The sequence below is a fragment of the Gossypium hirsutum genome, chromosome A12, assembly GCF_007990345.1.
Source record: "Gossypium hirsutum isolate 1008001.06 chromosome A12, Gossypium_hirsutum_v2.1, whole genome shotgun sequence".
Lineage (NCBI taxonomy): Eukaryota > Viridiplantae > Streptophyta > Magnoliopsida > Malvales > Malvaceae > Gossypium > Gossypium hirsutum.
In genome coordinates, this window is record NC_053435.1 from 94,625,390 (window position 1) to 94,639,285 (window position 13,896).

Sequence of the window (13,896 nt, forward strand, 5' to 3'; positions counted from 1 at the left end):
CGTTAAAAATTGTATCCTAGTCCTCACCATCAACAGACCAATTTGATGATAAACTCTAGTCAACCAAGAATCACTACCTAGGGGCAAAGTCAGAACAATTTTTTAGGGGGTCGAATAAAATTTTAATTTTTTATAGTCTATATCTTTATAATTTTTAAAGGATTAAATTAAATTTTCATAATTTTAGGGAGACAAAGTACAATTTTACTTTACTAATTAAAATTTAAAAAAAATAGAGGGCTTAAATAGAAAATTTCTATTTTAGGAGGGGCCGGGCCCATGCCAGCCCTCCTAAATTCACCTATGTCACTACCCAGAATCTTAAGACATCCATTGTATTTGTGATGCACAAAAAACTAAATTTCATATAATTTATCCTCCTCATCATCTCAAATTCTAATTTACAAACATTATTACTGTGCTCTATCATAATAAAAGCCTCTAAAAATGATTCCTAATAAATCTAGTGGCACCTTTACCTTAACAAATCTCATAGTCAAAACTAAAATTACTACTGTTTCTAGAGAAAATAAAGTGGACAAAATTAAAATTAAAAAATGTAGACAAAAATCATGATATTATAGACTAAAATTATAAAAAATAAATGAGAAAAATACTAGTAAAGAAGTCGCAACCAATTCGAAAGTGGATGCTGTTATCGACAGAACAAAGATTTAAATTGAAAAACGTGTAGGTTTTTTTTGGAAAAGAAAAGTTATAATTTAAATTAGTAAAGTTAAATATTGTACATGTATGGGTATAATAATTATTTTATACTTTTAGAAATAATGATGTGAAATTATTGTATTCATGTTGTTGCGGAAAGGATCGATTCGAGAACTCCGATATGACTACAAGTAAATTGACCGGAACGAAAAATAAAGTGAACACAAGGATTTACGTGGTTCGGCTTTAATGCCTACGTCCACGGGCAGAGGCGAAAAGAAATTTCACTATAACAAGATGAAGATTACAAGTGTTTTACACTCAAGACACAACCCGAGAACCTCACAACTCTCAACCCCTATAGAAAACCCGAAAGCTAAAATCCTAGCTTTCAAAGAACAAGCTTTGCTCTCTCTTGGTTTGGGATGATGAATATGGCTAATGAACCTCTCTATTTATAAGAGAGTTCAAGGACATAATTGTCCAAAACTTTGGCAAAGATTTGTGGTTGAAAATGGACACCAACAACCATCCACTAATCCACTACCACCAACAACCCACTACCAACAACAACAATCCACTACCATTTTTAAGCCATTTCTTAACAAATCTCCACCTTGGCTTGAAATTTACCAAGCTGAACATCATAGTGAATTCCTCGAACTGGATCACCTCTTCCAAACGCCTCTCTGGCGCTAATCAATCCCGAATACCTATCAAGTCCAAGCAATGCTTGAACTTATATGCAGGGATCACCTTAGTTAACATATCTGCAGGATTCTTCTCGGTAGCAACCTTGCTGATAACAATGTCACCTTGCGTAACATGTTCCCGAACAAAATGATATCTGACATCAATGTGTTTGGTCCGTTCATGAAACATCTGATTTTTAGTCAGATGTTTGGCACTCTGGCTATCGCAAAATACAACAGTGAAATCCTGTTGTAAACCCAAACTGCTTACTAGACCTTTCATCCACAATGCTTCTTTCACTGCTTCTGCTAACGCCATATATTCCGCCTCAGTCGTAGATAAGGCTACGGTAGACTGTAACACAGCTTTCCAACTAATGGCTCCTCCAGAATAAGTGAAAACATAACCCGTCAGAGATCTTCTTTTGTCCAGATCTCCAGCATAATCAGAGTCCACATAGCCCGTGACACTGCTAGTGCAGTCACTCTGATCATATACCAAGCATAAATCTGCAGAACCTCTCAAGTACCTGAGAATCCATTTCACGGCCTGCCAGTGTTCCTTGCCAGGACAACTCATGTATCTGCTGACCACACTAACTGCATGTGAAATGTCTGGACGAGTGCAAACCATTGCATACATCACGCTTCCAACTGCACTCGAGTATGGAATGTGAGACATTTGCTGCTTTTCTTCATCAGATTGTGGTGACAACTCTGCAGAGAGTTTGAAATGTGGTGCCAACGGAGTACTCACAGTTTTCGCTTTATCCATGCCGAAGCGTTGAAGAACCTTTTCAATGTAGTTCTTCTGCGACACACGAAGCTTGCCCGCCTTGCGATCTCTGTGAATATCCATGCCCAAAATTTTCTTGGCAGCACCCAGATCCTTCATCTCGAACTCACCACTCAACTGCGACTTTAACTTGTTGATTTCCGACATGTTTTTGGAAGCAATTAACATGTCATCAACATACAGCAACAAATAAATGTGCGAACCATCTGAGAGCTTCCGATGATAGACACAAGCATCATAGTCACATCTTGTGTAACCATGCTGAATCATGAAGCTATCAAACCGCTTGTACCACTGCCTTGGGGATTGTTTCAATCCATATAAAGACTTCTTTAATAGACAGACATGGTCTTCATTACCAGGAACTGTAAAACCCTCTGGTTGACGCATGTAGATTGTTTCCTCGAGCTCACCATGCAAGAACGCCGTTTTTACGTCAAGCTGCTCAAGTTCTAGATCAGACTTGGCCACCATGGCAAGTAATACACGAATGGAAGAATGTTTTACGACTGGGAAGAAAACTTCATTGTAGTCAATCCCCTCTTTCTGAGTGAAGCCTTTAGCAACCAATCGTGCCTTGAATCTAGTTGCTTCAACCCCTAGGATGCCTTCCTTTTTCTTGAAGACCCATTTGCAACCAACTATCTTCTGGTTACTTGGCGGCTTAACCAACTCCCAAGTATGGTTCTTGTGAAGAGATTCTATCTCCTCACTCATAGCAATTGCCCACTGTGCCGACTCATCACACGTGACAGCCTCATTATAACTGGAAGGTTCTATACCAATGGACTCCGCCACACTGAGCGCGAAAGACACCAGATTAGCGTAACGCGGATTTGGTTTGATTTGTCTCTTCGTTCTTCCAGTGGCAATGCTATATGGTTTTTCTTGAGGTGACTCATCTTCATCGGAATCTTGCACCTCAACTTGATCATCCTGGACTGAAGTACCTTCCGTAGGAATTGGAGCGTCCACCTGACACTCCACCTGCTTCTCAACACCGTGATCTCCCATTCTATCTGACTCCTCCTTTTCCCGGGAATTTGTGGTGGATCGAAGCATGGATGACTCATCAAAAGTCACATCTCTGCTGATGATGAACTTGGACGAAACCGGATCAGGACACCACAACCTGTATCCTTTCACCCCTTGGCCGTATCCAAGAAATATGCATTTCTTCGCCCTCGGTTTGAGTTTTCCCTCATTTACATGAGCATACGCAGGGCAGCCAAACACTCTTAAACCAGAGTAATCAGCAGGAGAACCAGACCATACTTCCTCAGGAGTCTTCAGCTCAATAGCTGTTGACGGAGATCTGTTAACCAAATAACAAGCAGTATTAACAGCTTCAGCCCAAAATTCTTCACCGAGCCCAGCATTTGATCGCATGCAACGAGCTCGCTCCAAGAGAGTTCTATTCATGCGTTCTGCAACTCCATTTTGTTGTGGTGTTCGACGAACAGTGCGGTGTCTCACTATTCCTTCATTTTTGCAGAACTCATTGAATTCACCTGAGCAAAACTCCAAGCCATTATCCGTCCGGAATCGCTTGATCTTCTTTCCTGTTTGATTTTCGATCAAAGCTTTAAATTGCTTGAAGTTGATGAGAACCTCATACTTGCTCTTCAGAAAATACACCCAAACCTTTCTCGAGTAATCATCGATAAAGGTAAGCAGATATCTGTAACCACCTTTAGAAATTGTCGGAGAAGGCCCCCAAAGGTCAGAATGGAAGTAATCCACTGTGCCTTTTGTCTTGTGAATCCCAGTGCTGAACTTTACCCGAGTCTGCTTACCGAAGACGCAGTGCTCACAGAAATTCAACTTTCCTGTACACTGCCCAGACAATAATCCTCGTTTGCTTAGCACCGATAAGCCTCTCTCGCTCATATGCCCGAGCCGCATATGCCATAACTTCGTGGTGTCAGAATCTAGATCATCTGATGATGACACTCCCGCAACACCTGTAACCGAGGAACCATCGAGGAAGTAAAGGCCCCGCTCCAAATTACCACGTATCACAGTCAAAGCACCCGAGAATACCTTGAGAACTCCACCTTCAGCAGAGTACCGAAAGCCTTTCTTGTCCAACGTACTCAAAGAGATCAAATTTTTCTTCATTTCTGGAATGTGCCGAACATCAGTTAGAGTTCTAACAATACCGTCAAACATCTTTATACGAACTGTGCCAATCCCCATGACTTGACATGCGTGGTCATTTCCCATTAGTACTGAACCAGAATGCTTCTCGTATGTTGAGAATGCATCTTTCGAAGTACTTATATGAAATGTAGCTCCCGTATCAAGAATCCATCTCCCACCAGCGTAAGAGTCGGATACTGCAAGAACGATCTCGGCATCACTTGAAGAATCTGCATCAGCTACATTCGCACGATCATTTTGTTGCTCCTGTGATTCTGATTTCTCCTTCCTTTTCGGACAATCTACCTTCATGTGCCCGTACTTCTTACAGTAGTAGCACTGTATTCTCTTCTTGGACTGCGATCTAGGATGGCTTTTACTTGAACTTCCACCCTTTGCCTTGGATCTTCCTCGAGCAACCAAGCCTTCGCCTTCATTGTTTTCGACCACCTTACCAGTGATTTTCTTCCTCAACTCACTGGAACTTAAGGCATTTTTCACCTCCTCTAGAGTCAGGTCATCACGACCGTACATCATTGTATCAACAAAATTCTCATACAAGGGAGGCAAAGAACACAAAACAATTATTGCTTGGTCCTCATCATCGATTTTGTTATCGATATTATTCAAATCCATGATAATGGAATTGAATTTATCCAGGTGCTGGGAAACAGGTGTACCTTCCTCCATCTTCAGGGCATAGAGTCTTTGCTTGAGGTAGAGCCGGTTCGTCAATGACTTCGTCATGTACTTGCTCTCTAACCGGAGCCACAAACCGGACGCGGTTTTCTCATCCGCTACTTCTCGTAGCACTTCATCTCCTAGACATAGCAGAATAGCACTATGTGCTCTTTCTAGCATGTCATCCTTTTGCTCTTCCGAAAGCGTGCTTGGTAATTTATCTTTACCAGACAATGCTTTTAGCAATCCTTGTTGAACCAGCACTGCCCGCATCTTGATGCGCCATAAACTGAAACTATTTTTCCCGGTAAATTTCTCGACATCATACTTAGTCGATGAAACACTTGTAGCCATAATTTGGAACCTTTGAATGAATGATAATATTTCTTCCTGATGTGAAAGATCAGACAAAGCTGCAGTCACAGGGCAATTCAGAAAATATTATCACTCCTTCAACTACGCTCTGGTACCAATTTGTTGCGGAAAGGATCGATTCGAGAACTCCGATATGACTACAAGTAAATTGACCGGAACGAAAAATAAAGTGAACACAAGGATTTACGTGGTTCGGCTTTAATGCCTACGTCCACGGGCAGAGGCGAAAAGAAATTTCACTATAACAAGATGAAGATTACAAGTGTTTTACACTCAAGACACAACCCGAGAACCTCACAACTCTCAACCCCTATAGAAAACCCGAAAGCTAAAATCCTAGCTTTCAAAGAACAAGCTTTGCTCTCTCTTGGTTTGGGATGATGAATATGGCTAATGAACCTCTCTATTTATAAGAGAGTTCAATGACATAATTGTCCAAAACTTTGGCAAAGATTTGTGGTTGAAAATGGACACCAACAACCATCCACTAATCCACTACCACCAACAACCCACTACCAACAACAACAATCCACTACCAATTTTAAGCCATTTCTTAACACATGTCTATATTTTTTTTGGTGACCATGTCTATAAATTTTAATTTTAAAGATCCTAATGTGTAATTATAATATTATTTACTCTTTTTTTTTATCAAAGTGATTTTGATTTTTTGAACAATTTTAACTCTCAACTTTTAAATTTTAGTTAGATTGTTAGATAGATAAAATTTTAATGACATGATGTGGTAACTTAGGTAGCAATCCACATGTATTTCATAAATTTTCAAAAAAAAACTAAAATTATTAAAAATTCAATAATTTTTGAAAAAATCATAAAATTTTTAAAAGATTATCTATTTCTATGATGAAGTATATGTTGACTCTCAAGCAAACTATCACATAACTATCAGAAAAAATTTAACAATTCAGCTAGTTTTTTTTATTAAAAACTGCTGGAGTCCCTTTTTTTTCATATCTCATTAGCAAGATCATTCGGGTATTTATACGATCATAGCTCACAACCTGACCTCACTGTTTTGTTTCGACTCTATCGTTCCTAGGACTGACATTCCATGCGAGCTACAGGCCTATTGGACACGTGTTTCGTCTTGGGTCGCCTGTAGTGTATGTGGTCCTCTCTATTCTTGGGACTGACATTCTGGGTGGGCTTTAAGTCTGTTGGACTCGTGTTTCACAATGGATCACTTGCAGAGTACGTGATCTGCTTTTTGTGAGCACATTGGGTCTTCCGCAAGCACCTTGAGTATATGCTGACTGGGGTCGCAATCCTCACTCGATTCGTGTGAGTTGAACTCGTGAGCTCGCCTTGTGAGCTAGATCTACGAACTCCCCTGCTATCCTCTCGCGGTTCCTATTTTGGTCACGGGTAGGTGACCCGGATCTTATCTAGGAATCAGGTTGGTGATCACTGGTGTATAACAAAAACAGTGACTAAAATTTAAATATTGAAAACTAAATAATAATAAAAAAACTTATGACTAATCAACAAAATGAATAAACAATAAATGCTAAACTTATCACCATACCCCTCTATAATTTTTCTACCCAAAAGTCATTCCATTCATTCTCGTCCTGTTTTTTTTTTAACATTTTTTTATCGTCCTGCTGAAATGTCGTTTTAGTACGAAACGCTATTGTTTCAAATATTACCTCTTTTAAGTAGGCGACTGTTCAATCTTGATTGTTAAAATATTTTACCTTTTGTGTGTTGGTGCTAAAATTAACCTGTTACTGTATTATAGAACTCAATGCAATGGTACTTATGTCGAGCACAAAAGAAGACTTGAGATGTAGACATAACATAAATATATTACTCAAGTGTTTTCTCCAAATCAATACTAATACAATGCAATTAATTACTCTTAATTAATTGAAATCACAAGTTTATTATTCATAATTCTCAATAGAAATTTATTGTACCAGAAATTCATGATACAATTTAGTTTCTTCATATTCTCAGATTAGTAAATTGAGCTTTTGGATCATGATATCTATAATCAATTGCAAAGTTTGGTCTTCACTCTTTAACTAGTTTACTCATATTTGAATATACTTAGTTGATATTTTTATGGGAATTTGTGAGATTACCTATGCAGTATATTAATACAAGATATTATTAACTACAATGAAATTAACTATTATTGGGATTAATTCGATTTATTTACTGGGATCATATTTCCATATTTAGTGTGATATGCAATCAAGTCAAAATATGGATGACCTTTATGTAGTCATATTATCCCCGCTTTCAAAGATAGATGGTGATATTCTTGCCATCAAAAATCATCTTTTCAGACTACCAACATCTTAACCAAATCTCATAAATAGCTGATTTTGTGAAAATTTATTTTAATTTGTTTTATTAAGTCTGAATAAATTAGAATTAATTGAGCATTACTTAATTCTTTATATGAAAAACCTTATTCAACTTTGAAAAAAATTGTTGATGATAACATCTGAGCTATTGAGACTTGTCTATTTCAATTGGTGTCTTTTGATTGCGATTCTGTGACTATTTTTGTAAAATTCTTTAAGGAATTTTATACAACAAATTCTATGGTTATTTGAAGGAAGAAAGTGATTTAGCATGATTATCTTTCCTTATTTCAAACATATGATCAAGAAGTTCATTTGAAGACCATCTCAATTTCTTTTTCATTCCTTAAAATTATAGAAGTTCAATTGCCATCACACTAAGGCTCCGTTCGGCCTTGCTTCTGTGATGGGCTTTTGCCCAAAAATCACTTTTTTTCTAAAAGCATTAAAGAACAGCCTCCATCTTTGACCATTTTTCAACTTAACAAAATCACCTTTTTCCAGATGAAGAAGTAGCAAATTTGTCACTTTTTTTAAGCCAAAAGTGCTTTTGGCATTATGTGACTTTTTTAGCCTTATGTTTTCTTCTTTCCAGCAGACTACAAGATTGCTAAAGTTATAATAAATAATTAATATTAATTACTTAGAATTATTTAAAATTAATATTAACTAATTTAAACATTATTTAAATACATATTTGTTACTTTATAATATCATGTCTAAAATGGACATTTTATTTCTCAAAAGTACTTTTTGACAGCAATACCAAACACTCAAATTTTAAATTAAACTTTTCAAAAGCACTTCTCAAAAGTACTTTTCAACAGCACTTGTTAAAAGCATTGCTAAACTAGCCCTAACTTGATCAAATATGCTTATATATTAAGGTATTTGCTTACAATTGAGAAACTTATAAGTGTAAATAAACATTGATCAATGGATTACTCTTTATAAAGATATAATTGTAGGTGAAAGAAGTTATAATAAGTGTGAATAAGCTTGAGGTTAAATATTTTTTGTACCATCATAATTATAATGGACACTTCTGTCTTTTTTCTTCTTCTTCTTTTTTACAATTGTGATTTAAATTCACACTATTATCAGCCACAATTTGAAATTTACAATTAATTTAACTTTATTTAAAATTTTAATAATATAAGAATTAAATTAATTTATCAATGGTGAAAAAATTAATGTAATGCAATTGGTACAGTAAAGAGAGTTAAAAGCTACTTTTAGAAGAAAATGTGAAATTTTAAAGGAAGCTCGCAAACCCACGAAAATTATAAAGTTGGGTATAGCAACGAAATTAGCTAGGGTGCAATATATATTCGAAATCTTGATAGTAGTGTCAAAACCAAGCAGCTGAAATATTCTATATATGGAACTGATGAATATAAATCTGATTTAACCTAATTCTTTAAATTTAAGTGCATGGCAGGTAATGGAATAGGGATTACACATAATTGCGAAATAATTATGTACTGTACACTTTCATTTGAGAAAAATTAAATTTGATTTATATTATCATCAGTCTCTGGTGAAATCTGCTATAAGAGGACATTAAATCATTAATTAACCTCTCACCTAATTATTTTATCAAAAAGAATCAATTTTCTACCTGTTATCTTTCTCGAGAAGGTCATGCAGTACCTAAGGTGACTATCGGAACGCTGTGTTTTGTCCCATCAATTAACTCATTTTCAGCAGATAAACTGGCGATTATACTGTATGGAATCAAAAGAATTTGTATGATGCTTTCAATCATATTATATGATTACACATTATAAGTATTTGAAAAAAATAACATAAAATTTGAGAGATGTTTAAAACAATTGAGCCTCCTTGTTAATCAAAAACTTGTGATTGAAAATAGGACAAAGTTTATTAATTCCAAGGTTTCTCGTACCATTGGGATATTTATATTATATGAAGGCACTTATGAGTTTAGTATTATTCTAGACTTGGGAGTTAAGACTAGGGATGTCTTTTATATTTTTATCCACATGTTTTATATTTAAAATAATAATAATAATAAGTCAATTGAGGTTTAATTTGATTGATATAAGTATTGTTGTCAATTCAGAAAAATATAAATTGGAGTGTGTTGAAACACATTATCTTCTTATTCATGAGTTGTGAAGAGGTTATGCTTAATTTCAAGTGTTGTTTTAAAATTGACAGATATTAAGATAATTTATAATGTGATTGTTCAATAATAATAATAATAATAATAATAAAAAGAATTATCTTTTACTTCAAAAATTTATATATATTTTTATTTATTTCAAATCTTAACAATTAATCTCAAAAGACAGAAGAACCAGAAGGGGAAGCATTCGCAAAATTAAGGATGTTGTTCCAGTAATTCTTGTTTTCTTCGAAACTACTAGCATTACTTGTTCCAACATTAAAGTTTTGTCTAGGCTCCATTGACAAACTCTTCGGATGATCCCCAGAATCACAAACCATTAACGTGTCCGAATACCCTTCCATCATATTTTCCGCCCTGTATGAGCCTTGAAACCATACATCTTCTGAGGAGAGATCCAATATGTCATGCAACCCCATTGAGTTATCCAATATTTCCTGTAATTCAGCAACTTGGCTCGATTTCTCCACACATTCCCAATTATTTCCGCAACAGCTGTTATTTGAGTTCCCCACAAAGCTGTCAATGAACCCGACAGATGAGATTGGTAACGTGTTTTCCGTGAAGCTCGACGTCGATGTTGGAGATTGGAGGTTGTCAGTGTTGAAAGTGAACAATCCAGTGACTACACGTTGCCAAGCTTTGAGTACATCGAGGCATTGCGGTTTAGTAGCATGAGCCAAACCAACATCAATTTTGCTTACCAGTGGAGGAGCCGATGAAGACGTGAACCTAAATTGGTTTTGCGGAGGGTTTGAAACTCGTTTCGACTCTCTCACCAATCTAGCTTCAGCTTCTAACCGAGCACTCTCCCATTGAGCCATGTGGCTAAGGTTAGCGGCATCCTTGGGAGTTGAACCGAGGGTATCGGTTTTAGGCCTGTGAGTTGCAGGGTCGATCCCTATCGTCGTCAACCTTTTCTTCAACTGTGTATTCCAGTAGTTCTTGATCTCATTGTCTGTTCTTTTTGGCAAATGAGCCGCAATAGCCGACCACCTATGCATATTTATATATTACACATAAATTTATTAATCCAATTATACAAATAAACCCAAGCTAAATAATAGGTTCCAAATACAACTGGTAGCAGGGATTCAAATTGCGGTCCGCTACCGAAATAGCGGCCATTATATAGCGGTAGCGGCGCCGTCCGAAACCGCAATTGCTGAAAATAGCGGTGTGAAGCGGATTCACTCCGATAGCGGTGGATCACGGCCGCAATTTAATGGGTAACGGCCAATTGCGGCAATAACGGGCCGCTATTCCCGTTATTTTCCGTTAACAACAAACTAAAAAAAATCATCTCCTCTAACAAAAATCAACAGAAACACTGAAACAACAGCAAGAAGGAATCAAAGTCCAAAGATTCAAAACTCAACAGCAATAGAAAATATAAAATCCTATTTCTCATACCCATGGATCGTGAATACTGAATACCTCAACAAAACAAGCAGCAAAAGCAGTACAAAGAAAAGTTTCAGCGAAAGAAAAACTTAGGATTTGCCATTAGGAACTGAAGATGAGAAATGGGTAGCAGTAGCACTTAGCAGTAGCAAAGATCTGGGCGAACAAAAAAAGGGGAAAAAAGTTGGTTGAGTAACAGTGAAAGAGGAAAAGAAAATGAAAAGCCGTCGGGGTTGAGTGGGTTTGCCATCAGGGTGTGCCGGCGTGGATTAGGAGGCGGCAGTGGCGAAAAATTTGTGTGAAAACTGAAAACAGCAAAGGCTGGCCGCTGCCCGCTGGTGAAAAAAGGTTGAATTTGGTGAAAACACTATTCCTATTTTGTTTGTCTAGGGCCCTAGCAATTTGAGAAGTTGGGAATTTCTAATAACAAGGAAAGGTTTGAAACAGAATAGAGGGAACCGTTTCATTTCCTTTATATGTTATTAGATTTATAATTTTAGTTTATATGTTATTTTAATTAATATTGTAATTATGATTTATAATGATAATTATTTATTATTTATTATTATTTTAAATTTTCATAATTTTTATTACTTAGGGTTTGTTTAGAGTTACACACAAAATTATATTAATAAAAGTTCATAAGTGTTAGAAAATACTCTAAAAATTATTATTTTTATAATTATAATTATAATTACTATGTTTTACAATAAGTTGTGCGACTTTTAAAAAAATTCACGATCGCGATACCCGCAGTAACCGCAATAGCGTCCGTTATGTCCGCGACCGCGATAAACGCGACGCGACCGAAAACGTGACCGCGACCGCAATTTAAATCCCTGACTGGTAGTTAACAATTCATGATCATTGGTACTGACTAATAGTTGGGGTGGTACTGGTCGATATTATGCTGTCATTTACTATCTCAACTAAAAGAAACGATATAGGGTCCTTATTGTACTATTGCCATCACCTAAGAGAGATGATATAAGATGAAATGAAGCATGCCACTTTACCGGTTGTCGTATATACAAAAGAGTGAAAGAAATAAATAAATAATAAGTTGGGATTTTAAAGCAAAATCACCTGTTTCCAAGAAGGGCGTGGAGTTGAATGATGGTTCGTTCTTCCTGCGAACTGAACTTTCCTCTTTTGATATCTGGTCTTAAGTAGTTAATCCACCTAAGTCTACAACTCTTGCCACATCTTTGAAGTCCTATATCAAAATCAAAACCAAACATCAAATAAAGTTTGATTTGTCATAATTAGAAAGGCTAGGCGATCTAAGAAGAGATGTGGAAATAATACCAGCTTTTGCGGGCAAGCCTCGCCAGCTTCCACCGCCGTGTTCTTGAATATAAGACAAGAGTTTTTGGTCTTCTTCTGGAGTCCATGGCCCTTTCTTCAACCCCACCTTGTCGCTACATGGAGACTGCTGCATGTTCTTTGAATCAAGCCAGGCCGAATCCTCAATGAATTTGGTTCCTTAATTTGAAAACAGACAATGATAAAGAGATGATAGAGAAAGAGAGATTATACGCAGTTGAAAGCAACGAAAATGTGGGTAGAGTTGGTTAATTTAAAGTAGATATATAACTGCGTTTTATAGGCTTACAGTGTTAATAAATATTGCATAAGCCTATATGACCATTATACCCTTCTTTAAGAATTTAATTTTCTTTTCTAACACTATGTTTGAATTAAAGATAGGAAAGCAAAGAAAAAAGAAAGTAAATAATATTTATTATCTTATTTAAACACTAAAAATTAGTGAAGGAAAAGAAAATTAAGTAATTTTATTTATTTTGTTTGGATAGAATATGCAAAGGAAATGATTGTTCATAATAAAGTTTTACAATTATAACGTCATCATAAAATTATTTATAAAAAAAAAAAGTTGACAAAAAAGACATTATACATCTTAAAAGTTGTTTTGTTTTGATTTTCTTTTTCCTTTCTTTAACTTCTCTTGAATCGGGATAAATAAAAAATTTAACTTTTCAAGGAAAGCAAGAGATACTCTGTAGAAGCCCAAATTGCCTGGGCCCGATTATATCAAAACCCAACCAAACCTCAAAACCCACTAAAACCCTTAACCCATGACCCATTTACATCTACCCAAACCCATTACAAAACCCAAATATTAAACCCAATTCAAAAGCCCATTAAGCCTCCCCAAAAAACCTAACCCAAAAAAATAAAAAAAAAGAAAAACCTAATCCAAAAAAAAAACCAAGAAACCCTAGCCACCTAGCCACTTTCCCACTTGCCCCATTTTTTCTCCCATTTTTGATATCCATTGTCTACCACCACCACCTACAAAATAGAAAAAGAAATAATAGAAAATCATGTAAAAGATGGCTATAAAAAGCCATTCAAAATCATGTAAGGGGGGATTTTTACAAAGATTGAAAAATGAGACAAACACAAAAATCCCTTCAAATTTTGAACACAAAAAAAACATTAATAAAAAGGTTGCATCTTTTTCTTTTTCCTCTTCTTTCGAATCTTTTTTTCTTTTTTTTTTTGTGTTGTTTTTTTCTTTCTTATATATACATATATTGTTAAAAAAAATTTACCTTTTCCGGCCACCGTGGGCGGTGGCCGGCGGCGACCGACGATCGACCGGTGACCGGCCCCCCTTGGCCGGAT

The 13,896-nt window shown here is 36.2% G+C and overlaps 1 protein-coding gene across 1 annotated transcript; it reads right to left on the reverse strand.

Moving 5' to 3' along the window:
* Positions 1–9,939: 9,939 nt before the first annotated feature.
* LOC107942352 (transcription factor MYB16) lies at positions 9,940–12,820 on the reverse strand. The gene is made up of 3 exons (XM_016876004.2): positions 12,553–12,820; positions 12,331–12,460; positions 9,940–10,836 (listed from the first exon to the last, which is right to left on the reverse strand). The coding sequence occupies exons 1-3, from the start codon at positions 12,683–12,685 to the stop codon at positions 9,996–9,998; spliced, it is 1,104 nt and encodes a 367-aa protein (XP_016731493.1). The 5' UTR covers positions 12,686–12,820; the 3' UTR covers positions 9,940–9,995.
* Between the last annotated feature and the right edge of the window lie 1,076 nt (positions 12,821–13,896).

Coding starts and splice junctions, on each gene's coding strand:
- LOC107942352 (XM_016876004.2), bottom strand. CDS start 12,685: ATGCAGCAGTCTCCATGTAGCGACAAGGTGGGGTTGAAGAAAGGGCCA. Junction 12,461..12,552: donor AGGCTTGCCCGCAAAAGCTG/GTATTATTTCCA, acceptor ATTTTGATATAG/GACTTCAAAGATGTGGCAAG. Junction 10,837..12,330: donor CACGCCCTTCTTGGAAACAG/GTGATTTTGCTT, acceptor AAATATGCATAG/GTGGTCGGCTATTGCGGCTC.